This window comes from Nipponia nippon, unplaced genomic scaffold (genome assembly GCF_047370975.1).
Source record: "Nipponia nippon isolate SJK-2023a ecotype South Korea unplaced genomic scaffold, ASM4737097v1 scaffold_2, whole genome shotgun sequence".
Taxonomy (NCBI): domain Eukaryota; kingdom Metazoa; phylum Chordata; class Aves; order Pelecaniformes; family Threskiornithidae; genus Nipponia; species Nipponia nippon.
In genome coordinates, this window is record NW_028262336.1 from 67,079,210 (window position 1) to 67,100,278 (window position 21,069).

At 43.9% G+C, this 21,069-nt stretch overlaps 1 protein-coding gene across 9 annotated transcripts in view; it reads right to left on the reverse strand.

Annotated features, from left to right (window-relative positions):
- Positions 1-19,524, reverse strand: part of NAXD (NAD(P)HX dehydratase) — a 50,675-nt gene extending 31,151 nt beyond the window's left edge. For 6 of the 9 annotated variants that reach the window (XR_015704748.1, XR_015704747.1, XR_015704744.1 and 3 more), the window contains exons 1-6: positions 19,219-19,524; positions 17,103-17,680; positions 15,466-15,837; positions 11,843-11,993; positions 10,498-10,543; positions 8,676-8,764 (exon numbers count right to left, since the gene is read on the reverse strand). Coding sequence is in view for 4 of the 9 variants with exons in the window: in XM_087757674.1 (XP_087613800.1) it covers positions 8,676-8,764; positions 10,498-10,543; positions 11,843-11,993; positions 15,466-15,837; positions 17,103-17,661 (1,217 nt within the window). In the remaining 5 variants the exon portion in view is untranslated. Of the gene's footprint in view, positions 1-8,675; positions 8,765-10,497; positions 10,544-11,842; positions 11,994-14,992; positions 15,028-15,465; positions 15,838-17,102; positions 17,681-19,218 lie in introns of all 9 variants that reach the window. The other 3 variants (XM_087757673.1, XM_087757671.1, XM_087757672.1) reach the window with 3 other exon arrangements.
- Between the last annotated feature and the right edge of the window lie 1,545 nt (positions 19,525-21,069).

Here is a 21,069-nt window from a genome sequence, read left to right on the forward strand (position 1 = left end):
GACTGTGATCTCATGGGAAGACAGATGCAACAGCTCTATCATTTGCCTTCCTTGATGCCCTGTGTAGACAGGGCCAAGGTATGGTGTTCAGCATCTTGCACGTTTATCTTTTTGCTCTTTTCTCTGCTTCCAGAATGTATTGAGAAAAGTACTCTCCGTGGCAAAATCTACAAAGACTCTTCAAATTAAACAGCACTGAGTCTCTGAAATGGTGAGGACAAATTTTCTTTGTGAATAATTGGTAGCTTTAGATAACTTCTGCCAAATTAAAATCGATACACCCTGAAAAAATTCCTCTTGTCTTGCCACCTCAATTATTTTTGCATACAAGAACAGCCGCTGGATTCAGTACTGCACAGCCTCATTGTTGCCTCTTATCTTAATGCACAACCTCGCAGCCTTTTATAGCACCTTTTAGTTTTGAAAAGCTAATAAAGAAAATCAAAGCTTTAAGTCAAGCTTTTTGCTCTTCGGGACTTTTCTGTATTTCACTATCACATAATAAAAATTGACATAAAACACAGTTCTGTATATCTTCATCTTGGTGGAACCTTGATGTAATGACCTTTCCAAGAACAAAAAAGAGCCTGAAAAAAAGATGGTGGCTACTGCCCTAAGATCACCCACAGTTTCTAAACATCTTCCAGAGCAATTTGTAACAGATACTTTACAGGTGCCATCTGCTTGAAAGTCTAGTTTAGGCTGGTCACTGTCCAGAGCGGGAGGACACTTGACAGGACCTGAAACGCAACTCCCCTCTCCAGCCCCCAAAACAAAGGAAGTTTTTCTGTACACTGCATTTTATTCCAAGACTGGTTTTCACCAAATGATCAAAAGCCACCAAGGCAATAGCTTTAACTTATCACAAAAGCTCTAAACACAGCAGCTTTCCTCATTCAGGATGAATGACAGTTACTGTCGTTGCCTTCTAGAGGAGAGAAAGGAACAACGGTGATAGGGTGCAGCCTTGTCAAATTTTACACTGAAACAAGAAAATGTGAAGTGAAGTCAGCATGGGTGTAACCAGGAGCTACGGAAACAGCAGACAAGCATGAATGACAACGCAGACAGGAGGCAGCGGGGCCACAGCTCTTCACATGTGTTTTAGGCAGAGCTGGAACCACCTTAGTAATCAGAGATGCGGCTTGGATGTCACAAAATGCCAATCAATGGGACCTCCTGCTAGAGAAGGACATGCGACACAAGCAAGACTGCCGTCACCTGATCAACTATACATCTCCTCGCTGGACAGTGTATTTTTCAAATTCTGCTCATTATCTGTGCCCGCTTGGTGTGACTGAGGCAGCTCCAAATGCATTAAAATGTACCGTTGAAAGAGTCTGTTACGTAAACTCAAACAAAGCCACTTTAAGCAGGCAGTTTCAAAACCCAACCTAGAGTCTTATCTTCAAAGATGGGAAGAAGTCTCTGATCTGAGGATGAAAGAGTTTCAGTTTTGTTTGTCCAAGCACTACAGGTAATTATATTAATGTGAATCAAATGTTAGATCTGCTGACATCTAGATCCTGACACGCTACACAATACATAAAAGAGCGAAAGAAGGGACATAACACGTAGCTCTGGAATTTAAGTAGTTATCCCAGAAAGCTAATTATTAACTATTGTGGTAAACCCTGGGTGAGGTCGTTATTGGAAACTGGGTAAATAAGACAGGGAGAGAGATTATTCTCGAAAGGTTAGGTCAAAGGAATTAAAGGCAAAACCAAAGAGCGCAAAAATGTTTGAGCATAAAATTAAACTAATTCTACATTCCAAGAGTAGCTGGTTTTGTCAATGTTTAAATCATCATTCTCGTAAATTAACTCCAAATTTCCAGAAGTCCAAAGGCTTGAGGCAGCATTTTTAAGCCCCATGAACAGAACTGGAAATAACTTGTTCTGGAAAAGCTCACTGATCCTATTATAAACTCATGGGTCTCTCACCATGCACCTCAATCAGGTAGCACAAATCTCAGTGACAACACAGTGGCACAAAGTTGGCTGGATGCAATTAGGAGACCAGAAAGAGAGATATATTTAGTAAATTAATATTAGTGTATTAAAATGCCCCCCAAAATTTTACAAGACAAAATGGTCATTTTCACCTACCAGGCTGTTGAAAGATCCTTATATGAGTGTTTAATCTGCAAGTGCTGGGTAGACAATAGCTATTTTCCTGCTACAATCTGATTAAGTGATGGGGAAGAAAATGAAAGAAAAAGAAAAACGAAGACTATAATGAGAGTGGGATTGAATACTATTCAAATCAAGTGTTCCTTTTCAGCCATTGAGTAAGTTAATTTAGACACCAGAAGTGAAACTGGGAGGCTTCATCTGAATACTAACAACACAGCAGCAAGAACAGCAACGCATCAGCCAGCAGAAGCACTGGTGTCACAGGTCCATAGCAAGAGACTGCCCTAAATATGCGGACACCACAGTCTCTACTTGCTCCATATTCTACCTTCAAGGTAGCGAGAGTGTGAATGACCTATTGAGGTATGCATTTAGAAAAAAAAAAGCCATATTTACCGTATCGTATTTTTCATATCATAGTAATGATGTCAAAACCCAAAATGTATCCCACAGCTGCTACTTGGGACACCAGAGATTCTCATTTAGGTATCAGATCTTCTGTTTCACTAGGCATTGGGCAGGAATGTTGTCAACACACTACAGGCGTCAGAGCCAACAACAAACTCTTTAATAACGAACCCATGCGCATTATACAAATGGCGTCACTTTTGTTACGCAGAGCCTCTCACATCCTGTGAGAAAGAGCCCCAAAGAAGAAAAAGCTATTGCTTGACTCTGTTTTCTGAGATTTCTCACACAGACATGACAACAGCACTCAAGGTCAACCTTATCCAGCCTTGTAAAAATACCACAGGTGTCAACGAAATCATTTTACAACCTGCATTTAGATATATCCAGATTTTCAAAGGAGTGGTAGTATGTTTTGATCTCAATCACATTACCAACGTGTGTTATGACAATCCCCCCAAAACGTATAATGATAACGAAATGTCTTGACTTCATATTTTCAGAGTTCATGGAAGTGGTCCTGACCTATTAATACTTCCTGTTAACCGACTTGATAAGCAGAATCTGTCAAATACTCTTCCAAATGGGCTGCAATCAGCCAAAACCTTTGACTTCAAAAGTGACAGAACGAAGCTGAGATGACAATGTAATTTCACTCAGAATGAAACAGACCTAAAATGTCTCTAGAAAAACTAATGCACTTTTTTTTTTTTTAATGTTAAAACCTATAAAGTGAAAAGCTTTTATCACATTGGTATCCCTCTCTAATTTACATTCAACTCTTAAGGCACAGATGATAGTTGAATCAATACCCAGAAGGCTAGAGTACTTCAAATCAGCTGTGCACACATGAGAAAATAGAACAAGTCTGTCTAAAGTATCTGTTTTGCTGATTGTCAGCTGGAAAAAGAAGAATGTGACCCTAAAAGATGATGATGATAATAAGGCAAAACCCAGGCATGCCTTCCTTCACTCAAACTCAAGAAAGATGAAATACCAAAGAAATCTGATTCTAGTGTCAAATCACAGCAGTATGGCAAGTGTTCAGAAGGATGAATTTGGCCAGGACCTAACTGGAGTAAAACGCTCTTACACATGTATGCATCTCTTTCTGACATATCAGAAAGCAGCAACAGTGGCACTCCCCGCAATGATGCTGAAAGTCTTTGGATACTTCTTGCATTTTGAGGAGATGGCAAAACCTCTGTTACTATTGCCTGGGATAAGGACCTCTGCAACAACAGGGAGGAAAGGGACTATAGTATGGGGTGAATACACTTCCCATCTTTTATTCACTCTGCAGCATACAGCAAAGAAGCAGCAGCTTTTTCCTGAGAAAGACGGACACAGGAAACACGTCCATAAACAAGTTTTGTCCATGGCACTGCATGACAGGATTAGGAACAGTTTAAGGATACTTCCCTAAGTCAGCACATACAAACTGACCTTCATCTCTCCCTACGTACTTAGGAACAAAAAACCAAAAACTTTCTCATGTGACTCTTAGCTAGGCTGCTGTCTAAATGAGGTCTGGGAGAAAGATCACGAAGGTTATGCCTGCATCTCCTCTGCAAGTATAATAGGGATCCAGCAGCCAAGTCACTTGGGAGGCATCTTTTTGGCATCAGTGCTTTCTCCTTGACTTTCCCTGGTGACAAGAATTCTTGCACTTCTTCCAGCAGCTGATTCAAAAGAGAGGTTAGTCCCATGTTACACAGAAGAAGTGTTTAATAGCTATCCTTAGCTAACACAGCTGAAAGGTATGAGCTTCCTCCCACAAAAGATGAATGTTTTTGAATCTCCTCTCCACATAATGAATTAGAAAGGGCCAAAAATCTTAAAATTGTTCCTGGGCTTTCTTTAAGAGACTTGGCACTGGTTAAAAGTGCTCAAATAACTTATCAGGAGCTCGCTACCCATGATTCACCTTAATGATTTTTTCAAAACATAGACAAAATCCATTCAAATTAGGTAAAATATATTCCAGCAACCCTGATCTAAGCTAAGCTTCTTCATTAATGGTAACTGGCCTCAACACACAGGCTAGTCTCATGAGAGTTTTCTCCCCAATTATTTTTATTTCAAACAGAAAAGAATAATCTTTTTCAAAATCCAAACCAAAACTTGGAACTCTGCAATTAACTATAAGGTTTCCAGTAATTCTGGCAATCTTTCCTAGGCCATACAGACCCATAGATACCACCAGCTGGGAGGAAGGTATTAGTTCAAAATCCATACCTAGTTGAAGGGTGACTTTTTTGGAGATAATGGAAAAATTACGTGACTTCTTCAGGACCACAAGAAATTAAGGACCTGACATGTCATTCTACTTCTCTGATAAAACTCTGGAGATCAAGGAGTATATTGACTGTTGACTTCACAAATTGTCTGACAACCAGGTTACAAGGGGGCTACTCAGTAGTGTCTCGATCTTTCCTGGCCTACACAGAAAGAAAAACTCTGTAAGATTATGAAAAAGTCCTTGCAAGAAGGGAATCTAACACAATAGATTTATTCTCTCTTCTTTTAAAATATAACCAGCTGGGTTCATATAGCTCATTTAGCTCTGTGATCACTCGCCTGTCAAGACAGGATAAGCTAACTGAACACAGGTATCCAAGAAGTCTATTCAACCTGACCTGAGCCAGGGAATTAACATGAAGAATATAAAAAAAGCCCCTGAAAACTGTTCTCTAGAAAGTTCCCAACACTAATGCAAGAAAGTATGTACACATCTACAGCAGAAACCCACACAGAAAACACCTGTAATAAAACTCAATAAAATGCAAAAGCTAAGTTTTATCTCGCCTGTGTTTGTGTAGAGTTTACAGTAGGAGCATGTTAGCTGAGAAAACAGAAAAACGTAACACAAACCAGGGGTAGTGGTGACAAGAGTAAGGCAGCTGTGACCAAGACTTGGTATACTCCACTATTCAAAAGACCCTGACTTCTGAAATACACACTTTTCACTTCTCCACAGGAAAGCAAAAAGTCAGTCAGCAAAAATACTGAACTGGTTAACTGGTCCGTTTTTAAGTAATACTTTCATTAATACCAAGTAGTCGTGGAAGGCGCCATAATGCATTTGACAGAATCCCTGAATAAAAAGAAAAAGCTACTATTGATAATATTGACTACTCATGGCCCCTCGACACCCAGCTATCATTATTCAGCTCAGGTGGTGAGGACGCACAGAGCCAGGCATTGAAGCTTCATCCTTTCGGATCCCAGGCTGCCACGTGCAGTCCCAGCTCTCTTACCTTCATTCACAGGAGCAGGTGTTGAAGTCACCAGACAAAAATCACAGAGAAAGTTGTGTTATGGGTGTCCCCAGCACGGGATGTTACACCAAAAGGAATCCCAGGATGGTCTGCAGCTGGGGCCACACGGAATTGCCCTGGCAACGCTGCAAGATGGATGCCTGTTTTCATAACCCTCCTTCTGCAATCCTACTCAATCTTTCTCACATAACATTCCTCACATCCTTGAAGTGACAGGCATTTGCCAAGGACCTGAAACGCAACAGCGCAACTTCTAACTCTCACATACCTTCGCTAGTCATGCCAAAGACCTGCGACAGCAGCTCTAATGAGCCAGAAGAGCCCTCACGTTCAGGGGGCAGCAGCAATAAAAGAGCATGTTCTTGCCTTGAGGTGATCCCCTGTGAGGTGAAGGCAGTAGGGAAAGGTAGCGGCAGCCAAGTCACAGAGGAGATGATAAAATGTCAGACTCCTGGCACTACAAAATGGCAGCGGAACCCTGGCGAAATGCCAAGCTGTTCAAACAGTGAATTGAGGAGTACGCGGGACCATAATTATGATTAGCATAATAAGAGAGTGGTACAACAGCTACCTAGTTACTCTGAAGGGTCATGGAGAAATCATAACAAAGCAAAGTTTTAAGGAAAGACACAAAAGAAAACAATGACGTAGCTGCTCGGTGGGTTTTACCCGGAGGTTCTCCCATGCGTGAAGTGCGGCCCGGGAGAAAGTACAAAGACTGTTTAAGAGATCAGGCTCTGAATCAAGAGCGGCCGGCCGTGCCTGCAGAACTTGAACGGCTCCACAACATATAAAAAGATCATATGAAAAGTGTGACACTGAAGACAAAGGACCTTATGAGAAAAATAGGCTGTTTGTGTAAATTTGAATAAAACACGGGCTCAATAGAGTCAGTCAAGATTTTTCCCTTTCTAACCAGAAAAGACTGTTTTCTCTTTTCCTCAAATGAAGCAGAAGAAAGAAAAATATGAGAAAATTTAACAAACAAAATCTGAACATTCTGGTATTTGCATTTTTTCATTTTGAATGTCATATAAACAATATTTACAGATCCACTGCTTCATGCAATTAGCCAGATGTCTGGGTGAAATTAATCAGAGTTGTAATAAAAGTATTAAACATTGAGTTTCAGACTTAAAGCTATATAGATATGAAAATGTCTAGATTCACTGTACTTTGTACATCTGGAGGAATTTATAGAAAGAGCTGAAGTTTAAAATCAAAAGTTCTCTTTGCAAATAGAAAGATCAGAGTTTTCATTGAGATGTGAATTTCACAGAAGACACTGAGAATCTGTGTATAAAAAAAAAACCCTACCCTTATTTAGTAGGCACAATCTGGTCCTCCACAGACAGTAATTTTACTGTTTACACATTATCACCTCCTTTTTTCTCTATGCTGCTCTGTTTCTCCTATTAACCTTTTCCATTACCACAGACACCAAGAACCCTGTGTATAAGAAAAATGCTTCTCCCAAGGCAAGGTCAACTCCTTCCCATATAAGACAACCATATGCTGTATCCCGAGTCGTCATCCATCACAACAACCTAAGTTACAAGCGAAAACTGCCATTCAGATTCTCCATTTCATTTGTTATCATATGATATCAGACAGAACATCAACTGAAGATGCGCCTTTTGGATTTTAGAGGCTAATGCAGTTGGACTGGTAAAAACCCTACCCTTGCAGGCAAGGTAACCTTGCTTTCAAACATCATTTTTCCTTGTCTAAAATCCATGAAGTCATGGGTTTCTTCTATCTTTGGGGAAAAACAAACAAACAAACAACAAAACACAACCCTTGATATTGTCTGTTTAACTGACTTCTTTCTAAGCACCTCTCTAAACTGACAGAAATGAAACCCACCCTTAGAATGTAATAAACTTATGGCTTCCAACTGCAGGCATCCCCATAAGGGAGATCATATTCTTCTTCTCAGACACTGAAATATTTCTACTGTCATAAATCCTACCTGACAGCAATATCTGACAAACACAATTTCTAATTATGCTTTTTCTAGCTTAATCACAGCTTTGCTATGTACACCAACAGACTTTGACATGCACTGGTGCAAGCTAAGCTCAGTGAGATATACCTAAGGCACACATCTTAATTCTCATTCGCAGTGCTCATTGCAAACCATCATAACACCTAATTGAAACAATTTATCCTGTAAAAGTTCACCAATCAGCATTGTATTTCAGAACACAAATTCAGGGAAGCACACGTTGATCTTCCCAATTAGGACAGTTGCTTATTAAACTTTTCATCTTCTTGTTAATAAACCCTGTATTTTACATCATCTTAGAACATCCATTTATTCCCAGATATAGGTCTACGTCTTATACAACATACTTATGAAGAAAAATGAGAAACAGGATTTCTCTTACCCAGTAATTTTGCATAAATGACTATATACACAGTAGTGAGAGGAAAAAAGATACACTACTGTTAAATACTATTAGGACTGAAGAAGCAAGAGAACACACTCTTTCTGCCTTTCAAATGCAGATTCTAAAATGCTGACTTGTAGTGATTCTTAGTTCTGGATTTTGCTGCTGTTCACAGTTAAATGCATTACCATCACAAAACACATGTCAGCAAGTAGCAGAAAGCAAGACCTTTGCTTTTTAAAAAACTGTACTTTTGATAGTAATGAAAAAAATTCACAACTGATTATTCTATATTAAATATCTGTAATCAAAGGACAAACCCAGGAGTTCTTGTAATCTCCAGCTCACCCATCCTGTAACTCAGGTAAAGAAATAACACAAGCTGATCAACTGTCAGACTGAAATGTTCAAACTAGTAATCCTGACTTGCTCATTTAAACAAAAGGTAAATCACTTACAGAACTGGATGAACAATCAGCTCTGGACTATATGATTTGATTACTGTTGCTGCATCTTTGGTACAAAACACATGGGATAAATCTGCACCCTAAAAAAGAAAATTTGCAGACAGCATTATCAAATTTATACTTAATAATAACTATCATTCCAAAGTTTACTCAGTGAATAAATCAGCTGAATTCTTACTTCTCAGTAGTTAAAGCAAACTTTATTTTTGGCTTAGACTACCATGCAATGTTTTGGAGAAATTTTTTTGTATCTAACTTCCGATGTAATTTTTTTTCTGTTTCTCAACAATAGGATGACTGAAAACACAGATCTTGAACCTTTACTCACTTGAGCAATGTTTCTCATTTGCAGATGAGCAAAGACTAACATGTCACATGTACAATAAGAAGAAAGGCAAAAGAGCACACAGTTGAAGAAGAGACAAGCTATATTAGAGAGGAAAAATAATACTGTAATATACTTGCAAAATATAGCTGTGGCAATCTATGAATACATTTCCAGTCCTACCGTTTTTACTCAACGGGCCAAATCCGTACCAGATAAAGGCTGGCACAATTTCCCTAACACCCCTTAAGTTAAACAAACAGTAAAGCTGAGGAGTTTAGCTTGAAGCTTCTGTTACCAACTCGAAAGAACAGACATACACATAAAAATTATGTAAGCAGTGGCCAGAAAGCCTAATGTTGTGTCTGTCTTGCATACTGAAATTTCCCAAGATTAAGAAAGTGTCTCCTCTGCTTTACTACTATACATTTAACATTTCAAGCTACTAAGCAATGCAGAGATTTGATCCTATGAGTCTTTATGTGCAGATGTAATGATCTGAGACCGTCTAAGTGATTTCAATAGGGGACCTCCTAGTATGCTCCCGTATTTGCACATAGTGAACAGAAAGCTGAGTGGCCTTAATATCTTATATAAGATCATAAATAGTATCATTTCAGTTTTAAATCCTCGAAGGGACTGCCTCTTGCGGGGTGGGGGTGGAAATACCCGTATTGGTTACCTATTATTGAAACAAATCTTCAAAAAGAAAAACATACACAATGAACTGAAAGTACTTCACTACACTATATATAGACACTGAATACAGTATATATAGAGTACTGAAAAGTATATGAATTATGTAAGCATGATTTGTTTACATTTGAATAATCACCACTGTATTTATGTAGTCTGCAGTAAATACACTTTTAGCTAGTTAATATGTCACTAAAATAAGAAAGTTCACACTTCTAGGAAAAAAAAAGCTTAGAATATACTCCTGCTAAAGATTATACTGTAAATAAAATGTGCTATTAAAAATCACTTTGAATTCAACCAACAATCTTACAGCACAGAAGAATTTTACTAGCCTAAAGCTGTAAGTATTGAAAGAAAGTTATTTCATTCAACACCCTTACCAGGTGCAGAAAAAGTTTCTGAAGAACTGACTGCAGCACTGAAAACATAACTTTAAACATTAATCTAAAGTTATTTTATTGTTCACTTTTGGAGAAACTATTTCATCAAGTTTTGAAGCTTCCTATCCAAGTCTCTGATAAAACAGTTCTCCCTCTGAAATTTTCAATTTTTTGACATATATCTGACTTCACCTTATACAGAGAAAATATTTACCAAAAACTTAGCAAATGACACACATTTACAAAGTGTTTCTACAAATCCAGGACTAAGGATTTTCCTTTGTTAAATAGAAGACCTTTTAGAACTCAAATTTAATGTGCAGCACAGAACAAATGCTTTTAAAAAATGGCACTTGGCCAATAAAAATGATTAAAAGTTCATTTTGGATTGGTATAGAAGAACACATACCACTTTGAGAGCTGTAATTGCAGCAAAATACGGTGCTCCAGTGTATCTAAAATGAAATACAATATAGGTTAGGAAACACAATCATGAGATTAGGTAATCTGGAAATCAGCCTGCCCTAATGAAGTCCCAAATTCAAGAGCAAATTTTAAAAAAAGCTTTCTCTGCTGTAAAAGACAGATAAAATCCTGCTATACTGAAGCCAATCTCAAACCTTGCTTTGATTTCAAAGGCACAGGATTTCACCTTAGCCACCTGATCCTTTCATAGAAATATTTATAAAGATCATGCCATAAAAAAGCAAACTCTTCTCAGACAACCAACTTAAAACTTTAGACACAAACAAAACAAAACAAGAGTCCAGCACTGTTTGCAAGTCAGATCTGAGACCTGTGACCTGGATCAATCCCATCTGGTTTTAGATGCTTAACTGAAGTGCCTAAACTGTGATTCCAGTTGCCCTGAATTCTCTTTATGAAGATTGAAGAGAGAGATATGGACAGAATCACCCTCCAGAGGGTGCCTACTTCTGCCAAGAGGTAAGAACCTTAGCCCATTAGACCAACAGGAAAACTAACTCCTGGTTAATCAACACAGCTGTAAGACAGCATCTTTTTGCTCTTTCTAGAATGTTTATTAGTGGCAAATGTCCAACAGCAGCTCTCTTTTAGAGGAGAAAGATGCCATCTCTGTTTCAAAAGGGGAAAATGAAAAACAGGAGGGTGTAGTGGCTCATTCAAAGGATCGTGCAGATTACTGAACATGGCCAAGAAAAGAAAAGAGCCCGTTTTATTTCTAGGTCAGCACAGCATTTAACTGATTTATGCTGTATCTCTTTTTTTTCCCCGAAACATGCTAGTTCTGTTACTCCAGAATATAAAACAAGGTATTGACAGAATCTAGTAAACACCACAATTTATCAAAATAAAAAGCATGCAGTAAGATTTCCTGATTTAAGAGGCCCACTTCCCAAGATACCAAAAAAAAAAAAAAAATTCATATGTGCCACTGTCTTACTCTATTCTACTTATTCTATAACTTCATCATGCAATGGGAAAAGACCAACGCTGAAAGCAGAGACAGGTTGGTGGTCAAAAAAGACAGAGAAGGTAGACACAGACAGAAGAAGCGTTCTAAGTTTCAACCACATTCACATCCAAAATTTTGCAACACAACTGCAGGGAAACACGTTCTTTCGTAAGTATGCATGGCCATGATGATGGACTAGTAAAGCTCTCTGGAAAATACTCATGTTTTAAATGTAAGGTGAGTTTGAATGGCTTCTACAAGTACTTATGACATCCTCAAACTCTCTGAGAAACAAAAATCAAATTTCTGTTTAACTTACTCTTGACATCCTCCAACAATGCCTATACGTCCATCTTGACCTTTATGCCTTTTCCCTGTTAGAGGAGGGATAACGTTGCGCACCAGTTGAAAAATATTCTCCATGTCCTTTAGAGAGTGTGTTCTGTGCAGTGAAAAAGATCTCTCTATAACTGAAAAGAAGAAAATAAGTGTTAAAGTATGTTCTTTCTTAAACTACCATCAGCATTTCTTTTAAGCACTGTTAAACACTAATAAAATCACTCAAAGATATACAAAGTGGCACACTTCTAAAAACCAAACACTTCGTCACTTAAAGGCCTTTAAAACAGCGAGTAACTAGGGAAGGTGATCATTTTAAAAATGAATTTAGGGTCTGATGCAGAGAATATTCCCACTGACTGCTCACAGTCCTAATTTAGAGCTCAGGTACAGAAAGCGACAACAGCCCAGAATAGTTATATGAACATTTTGTAACTAGAAATATCTTCTTAGTTCAGCCTGAAATCACTTCCATAATTAAGCTCAACTGAAATAGGTACATTTAGTAAGGACTAAACACATCCAGACACAGAGCAAGCACAGAGCCACTAAAACCACATTTTAAACATACACCCTACCTTATTTTTCGCTTCCCCTTAAAGACTTCCACCTCTTAGCAGAGTCAGGGCCTATCTCACTGCTTTTTTATTTTGGCAGGTGGTTACAAAGCATAATGAAAGTCTTTCTGCAAAACTATAATCCAACACACTAGATGCAAACATTACAGATGTCACACAAAGATAATTTTTAGCTGTAATACAACCACAGATCTCTGAGGCAAACCTACATGCCAAGCTACATATTAAAACAACTGCACACTCAGAAGGCTACATATTCAAATTACTGTTTCAAAAGACTACAAAAATTTAGAAGAAAAAAGTATTTCAACAATTACAACTGAAGAGAATTAAACCGTTTAACTAACATGGGACAAATTTGAAGATCAGTACTTTTATCACCAATGTGTTAACTATAAATTGCAGTACATACACTAAAAGTTTTTATATTTCAACAAAGCTCCTCACTGACCATACAATACAGTTCAGAAGAGCAGTTTATTTGAACGTTAATATTAGTCTCCTAGACCGTAACTATGTTTAATTTCTTTTTTACAGATCTTCTAAAAAAGCTTTCAAGGAATTGCTATACAGTATTACATAATTATGTAAAAAATAACTCCCATGATACTCCTTATTTTCAGCTGTACAAAACATAGTAATCCCACCCCTCAACTTCAAAATCTGGAGGGGGAGGAAGGGGGAGGGAAAAAAAGGAAAAAAAAAAAAAAGGAAAAAAGAAAAAAGGAAAAACCATTCCAGAAATTTTGGACATAATAACGGGGAAAAAATGTAATAAACAAGAAAACTGCATCTGTGTACTATCAACAGAAAGCATCTTTTTCTCCGTCTTCCACACAATCTAAACCTAAACCAGACGCGCTAATCTTCAGTAATAAAATGCTTTAGTGTTCAATAATGATAAATACTCCTGGCTGATCTTTTGCTTTTAAAATCCTTCTATAATACAGGCATCCCATTCCTATTGAGATTAAAAAAAAAAAAAAAAAAGGAAAGAAAAAGAAAAAAACACTCCGTTTTGGATTATGGCCAAAATAGCATTGCAGTGACCCAGAGAAGAACGAAACGCTCATCTCCTCTGGAAATAGAGCAGATTATTTTCTTTAAATCACACTTCACACACTCACTGGTTTTCAACCACACAAGAAATATACTTATCATATAGCTTGTAACCCTTAAAGTGCAATGTTGTTATGAAGGTCCCCTGTTTCTTTGTTGTTGTTTTTTGTTTATATGGAAATATAAAGTGATTGCATAATAAATGGAGAGAAAACAGAGAATTATGCAAAAAGCTATTCTTAATAGAGCCCCACTTACCTACAGAAACACTAAGGCATATTTAGCTATAAGCAACTGAAATCTGAATTCCTTAAAAGACGTGTTGCCTGAAACATTATTTTCACATTTGATTACACACACTTTGTTACACCTTCGCCAATTAAAAGGTTAGAATCCCGAGTTGCTCTTGCTACACTCAAATACATATACTGCATTTCTGCACAGTGTAATACGATTGTACACCCATATAACGAAATCCAGCAAGAAAAACTGAACTTCAGTTTCAAGTCTTTACAGATAATGAAAATCCTTCAGCGAAAAACCTTTCAGAAGTGATGGTAAGGCCTTGTAGGTACCATCACCCCAGTCTACAACCTCAAATGATTTCCTAAGGGATTTTCTAAAGCACTTCAGGTTTCCTTTTAATTTAAAAGTGAAAACAACATTTAAAACACAGAATCTATACATATGCCGTAGTTTATCTACGGAAGTCTGCTGCCATCAAGGAATGCTACAGATCAACTACCCAGTCAAGAAGAAACACAACCAAGTCAGCCAGCCTAAACCCTCAGCAAGGCTCACCATCCAGTCCCCCACGCATTTTACAGGGACACGCAGTATGTCACGCAGAACTGAAAAGGCTCCAAGATTCTCTCGGGAATCAGAGAATGCCCTTTAGGATCTGGCACACCAGATTATTATTCAACACTGAGGCTGAGCGTTGTTTTGTTTTTCTTTTCAAACCACACTTTTTTCTTCCGAGCAGTGTGAAATTCAGCATTAAAACAGAACAAGACTTGTGTCGTTTCCACGCGGCAGGCTACAACCACCGAGCCCCAAGCCGACTCCGGTTTCAGCACTGACAAGCGTATCCCCGTTCTCCTCCTGCCCACACAATCTACCTCCACCTACAAAGAGACTATGATAAAGATAAATGACACGGAGCCACAGATCCTGAGAAGTCTGTTAATGAATGTTAATATCCGATTACCAGCTTCTGGCCCACACATAAGGTACAGAAGGAAAAGTTTGTGCATAAATACCATTCTGGAGTTACTGCTTTGCCTTTTTCTTTAAAATAAATTCAGACCCCCAGAGAATTTATAAATGAACTGGTGTAGAATAAAAATATATGCCAATATTTTCACCTTCTATTATGCCTACTACAGTAATATGATGTTTAATTAAAAGATATTTTAATTCAGAATTCAGATTCAGAATTTTGATTTAAAGAAATGTATTTTAAAGAAGCTGGGTTTTAACATTTGACTTACTTCGGTGTAGGCAAAACTCCACTCTTTTCCCATCCCTGAAAAAACATATGCACAGCCTTAACTTCACATACTGGGTTAGGCCTGTCAACTTCAACAGCAGCAGAATTTCCGCTACAAGGTACCTACTGTTTCCAGACAGCTTTCAGCAAATGCACTACATGTCTTCTACACATAAAACTTCTCCTAACTTCACTTTACAGAGGCATGAATGTGGAAAGAAGTGCCCAATGTTTATAGGGTTCAAAAAGTGTGATTTTGCTCATTAAAATTTGTTATAAGTAATGTACCTATATTAAGTAATCAGTACAATGGTACAAATGATGTTTTAATTTCATTTTACATCAGACAGACACCTTCACCACAATATTAAATAATTCCAACTAGCTTTTATTTTCAAATGCTACTTACTACCAGTGCTTTCACACAGAAGTTTAAAAAAAATGAGCTTTTGTTTAGGCTATAGAAGGAAGTACCTATCGGTGGAGAAAGTGCTGCTGTCATAGCATTATAATTAAAGTTATCCCCATATGAACGATGGTTCGCCCTCTGAGGTGGACTCGCTGGTATAGATTGTGACCTTTGTGATACCGTAGAAGAAATTCCTGCCAACATCTGTCCCAACATCTGTAACATCTGGAGCTCTCGAGCATGCTCAGCTTCCCGACGCTTGTCCTCAATTTTGAGCCTCTGCTCTTCGTATCTGTAAAATTTCTCTTCTGTATCCACACTCTGCTGCAGGAATTTTTCCATCATTTTATCCAACGTTAAATTCGCATGGCGTTTTTTTGATCTTTTGGGCTGATTGAGAGGTGGGGTAATAGTTGGAGCATTCATTTCTTTAAACCCTAAAACAAGAGGATAGACAATTATTTTTGTGAAGTGCTAAGAAGAAAGCAGCAAGAAAATCTCCCGACGAGATGTGGACCTAGTACATCACAAAGTTGTTATTCTTTTTCGATGTGAATTGTTAATTATGTCAGATATTTTTATTTCAGAGTACCAACGCAAAGACACAAGCTTCTGCAAAGTTATAAGGGCACGACCAAAATTACACAGAGGCATCTTTTAATTGTTGTAGTACTAAACTTCAACAATAGGAGTCTTTTTGATCTTCTAAAAAGGTTTAAGTGAAGGCTATTAAATAGTATAGCCTCATTTGTGTATTGCAGGTAATTACATTAATCTAAATTGAGTTTCAGTCTGTTGGCATTCTGGATTTGCATTTCAAAAGAACATTAGTGTAAACAATTCTTTGATGGGGTTTATGTGTAAAAAGAAGGTTGGTTAAACGTCAACCAATTGGCTGATTCCTCAGTGATGTCAACTTCTGAAGACAGGTTCATGTTTGTATTAAAACCACCGCATTAATCTAGATTTAAAACAAACAAATAACACTGCCCCCCCACCTCCGCAACACAAACAGGGAGCTGAGGGTAAAGAACGAGCAAGGAAGGGACAGGCTTTATCTAAGGGCTGCTTCTGTCCACAAGCCTGCTGAAGTTAGAAGCAGTGTTTCTGAAACAACTCAAGCAATTAATTACGTAAAAGCTCCCCCCTAGCTTTCTAGCCTATCTGCAACAATAAGCAGATTTTTCAGGTACTATCGTCATCGTCGTTTTAATACTGATTAACAAAACTGCACGCAGTCTGCAGGGAACGGGAAAATCCTCCAGCGAGAAGGATGCCTGTTTCCTTGTACGGCGCTACCTGACACTTTGTCTGGGTAATCTCTGCGCTAGTTTTCCGCTGTTTTCCCCTTGGTAAACACCGATAAAAACTCAGGAGGGTAGGTCTCCGTCCCCCAGCATCTCCCCCTAGCCGGTTTGCCGCACTTCCCGCCCCCCGCAGCAGCCCGCCACCCCTCCAGGCGGCCCTCGGGGGGGTCGGGGGAGCCTCCGGGAACGAGCAAGGTGCAGGGGAGGGGGGGTGCAGGGGCGGATTTCGGAGCGCAGAGGCCGGGGCGGGAGGGAGGAGGGTACGGCAGAAGCCACTAGAAGCACGCTAGCAGGAGAGAGGCGCCGGCAGTTGGGCTGCCGGAGGCCGGGGGGGGCCGCGCTGCCCGCGGGGTGAGGGGAGGACAGCCGGCGCCGGGAGCCCGCCGGCTACTCACCGTCGCCCGGCGGCACGGGGATGGCGAAGGGGGGGCACTCCACCTTGATGGGGTGGTCGGCGTAGGAGGAGCACTCCCCGGAGTCCTCGGTGAAGTTGTCGCGGGGGGACTCCAGCTCGGCGTCCTCGTCCAGCTCGGCGTCCACCTCGCGGCTGTTGTGCGGCGTGCCCGGCGTGGGCGGCCCGGCCAGCGGCCCCGCCGGCTGGGCGCCGTCGGGCGGCGGGGCCAGGGGCTCGGGGGCGCCGTCGGGGCCCCCCCGGCAGCTGAGGATCCGGTCCATCTCGTCGTAGTACTTGCATATCTTGCGGGCGTGCCCGTTCTTCTTCAGCCCGTCCCGGGCCTGGTAGTACTGGCGCTTGAGGCCCTTGATGCGGATGCGGCACTGCTCGGGGGTGCGCTCGAAGCCCAGCTCGGCCAGGCGGCAGGCCACGTCCCGGTACACATGGCTGTTCCGAAAGTTGCCGTCCAGCGCCGACTGCACGTCCGCCTCGCCCCAGATCTCCAGCAGCGCCCGCGTCTCCAGGTCCGACCACAGGAAGCCCCGCGTGTTCGTGATCATCCTTGGCCGGCCGGGGTCACTGCAATGGCCGCGCACCGGGGAGAGGGGAGGGAGGCAGAGAGCGAGGGAGGGAGGGAGGGACGGAGGGGGGCGGAGGAGGGCGGCGGGGAGGAGGGAGGGGGTTTAATGCCCGCACTCGCCTCTCCCAGGGGCCGCCTACGCCAGCCCCGGCCGCGGCAGCCGCGGTGCGGCGGGAAGCGGCGGGGAGCCGGGCCCCGGGACCCGCATCCCCGCCCGGGCCGCCGCCGCTCGCAGCCCGCACGCACGCACGCAAACAAAACTTTCCAGGCGCCGCTTTGCGCTGCGGGCACCTGCAAAAAGGGGGAGTGGGTTTAAAAAAAAAAAAAAAATTAAAAAAAATCCCTTGCCACGCCGGCTCGCCCCCCCTCCGAAAACAATGATGGTGAATCAAAAATACACAACCGGGCTCCCGAGGCGGAGCCGCGGCCCCCTCCCCCGGGGCAGGACGCGCCGCCACCCCGCTCCGGCAGTCACCCGTGCGCGGCCGCTCCCCCGCCCCGGGCTCCTCCGGGAGCGGCAGGACGACGGCGCGGCTGGACTTGGAGGCCCTGCTCATCACAGTGCGCCTGCCTCCCTCCCGCCCCCCCTCCCTCCTCCTCCTCCTCCCTCCCTCCCTCCCCGCCGCAGTGGAGCGCGATCGCTGCGCACACAGACGCACGCACACGCAGGCACAGGGCGCTGCAGCTCGGCGCACGGCGGCCGAGAGCCCACGGCTCCGCTCGGCGCCCTACCTCGCCCCAGCACACCGCCGTGCCGTGCCGTGCCGCGCCAGCCCGGGCACCGCCACCCCTGCCCCCTCCCCAGGGCCGCCGTCTCACTCAGCCCCGGGGCCGGCAGCCAGCCTCCCCCACGCACGGCGGCACACACACACACGCACACACGACCGGTGCCTGCAGCGCGGGGGAGGCCGGGCGCAGGCGGCTCGGCTCGCCCCCGCAGGCCGCCACAAAAGCCCACGCTGCGGCTGGCAGAGACGGCGCCGCCCGGAGGCCCCCGCCGGATCAGGCGGCCCCTGCCCTCGGCGGACCCCTGCCGAGGCGCCGGCGGTCGGGTTTGTGTGCGCCTCCCCCCCGGCCATCCCTTCGCGAGGCAGGTGAGCGGCCCGGCCGGCCCCCGCCGCAGGCGGGGCTGGGTCTCATTGTGCCGGGCCGCCCCCGGGCCGCAGTGCCGCCCGGGCCCCGCTCCCGCCCCTGCCCTTTCGCTTTGGTTTTGCTCCGACACCGTTCTCCGGCAGGAGCTGCGGCGCCAAGCCCACCTCCCCGTCACGGGAGCCCGCCGCCGCCTCCCTCACGCCCCGGCCCAGCCGCCCCAGCGGGGCAGCCCGGCCGAGGCCCCCCCCCCCCCGGCGGCCCTTCCTTCCGTGGGGAACTCCCGCCCGCCCGCAGGCTTCGGCGGCCCCCTCGGCGGGCAGCCCTCAGCACCGGGCGAGCCTGCCGCCGCCCGGCGCCCACCCTGCCGGCCGGCCCGCCCCCGCCGCCCCTCAGGGGCGGGCCCCACCCCCTCCCCGCCAGAGCCCCGCCGCAGAGATGTTTGTACCTTCGTCACGGCGCAGCCAGAGGGCCGCGGCCAAGGCCAGCGCAGCCAGCCCGCCGGCGGTGGCGGCGCCTCGTCCCCACATCCTCCCGGGGGAGAAGGCAGGGGCTGCCGCCGGGCCGGGCCCCGCTCCGCGCTCTCCTCTTACCTAGCCACAGCGCGGGGCTCCCGACACCCCCCGCCAAGCGCGCAGGCAAGCGGCGCACACAACTCATCGGCGCGGCTTCCGGCTCCGCGCCGGGCCGGGCCGGGCAGGGCAGGAGAGGGCCGGGCAGGGCAGGCCTCCGCGGGCGCGCCCGCCCGCACCGCTCCGCGCCTCCCCGCGGCGCGCCGCGGCCTCCCCCCCACCCCCCGGCGGCAGCCAATGGCGGCGCGGGGCCTGCGCGGGCGGGCCGCGCTGAGGGAGCGGCGGCGGCTCCCGGCCGCCCGCGGAGCCGGGCAGGGCCGCCGCGGCCTTCGCCGGCCGCCTTGGGCCTGGCGCCCTCCGGCCTCCCGCCGCCCCCGCCGCTGGCCGGGCGGTTGTGTGGCAGGGCCCGGCCCGGGAGAGGAGAGGTAGAGCCGGGAGCGCCCGGCCCGGCCCGGCCCGGCTGTCAGGGCGCTTTGGGGCTGCCCTCCCGGCCCTTGTAATTGGCAGCAATTAAAAACTCCTAGGAATTACCAGTTCTTGCTCCCAGCATTCAAAAGCTCTTCACGTCCCTCACGTCGCCAGGCGTTTCTGGGCAAACCCCTGAAGTACGAGTGTGATTCTTTTCTGAGCTGCTATTTCTAGCTCAGATACATCATTTTAGAGCAGTATTCTTGTAATACTTTCTTTTACTCTAAAACACACGGGAGCCAGTGGAAATACCAGCTGACGTTCAGCTCTGGTCCTACGGCACCTACTTAATCTAGATGATAAATCAAAATACAGCATCGCCCAGGAAGAACTAACGGGATTACATGCATGAGAAATCTGAAACATTAAAGCTCAAAACAGCTGTAATTTCTGCTCTAGACTCCTGGATATTTCAAGCAAGAGTGTCGTTATTAACTCATAAAAGCTTCCAGTCTAACTACAGCAGTAAAATGTCAATATTTCAATTAATATTTTGAAGGGGTGAAGCCAGACAACATTTTTGTTTACTGTTTTGTGTGATATATAAGCTGGGATCAAACAGACCTGTGGGTTTTACCTGGACCAAACCCAAGCAGGAGAGATTTGTGCCCTTCAGCTTCGGAAGCATCACTTAAAACAGCCGTGCTGTCGGCAAACTGTGAGACAAGACAACTTCAGCTTTTAGTAACCCAGATTGAACAGTAACCCAGGTACTGGAGCAGGAACTTGGATGCCTGACAAGTTCACTGTCAGGTATTAACTTGTTTATTGAAGTTACTCTTCTATAGGTCCTGGTATCTCGTACGATTTTAAAGGCAATAGCGGGTCAGTAACATTTGCCCTATCTTCAGTCAGCACAAGTAATGCTTTTTACCCTTTGATTATCTGACTGTGTGGCAGCCCAAAAGATAGATTCAACGGCCAATCATGTTTAGTTTTTACATGGGTTTTGACCCAGAAAAAAAGGTTATCGGGTTGTCAAACACCACATTTCTTACACTCGTGTTTTGATTCCAACTGGAAGGATAAAGAGCGTGTAGATTTCCTGTGACTCCAGCACTGACTTAATGTCTGGAAGAGAGGATGTTTTGTTCATCCCATCAAGTATCCCTGACTCCACCAAAAACATGTCTTATGCCCAATAAAAGAGAGAGGAAGAAAGAGATAACTGTAATGTTTTTCGCTGGGTTCTCTGGTTTCCTTTGTAGCAGAGATGGAAGCAAGTTCTTCTGATGCTGCAGAACCCTCAGAAGTTGGTT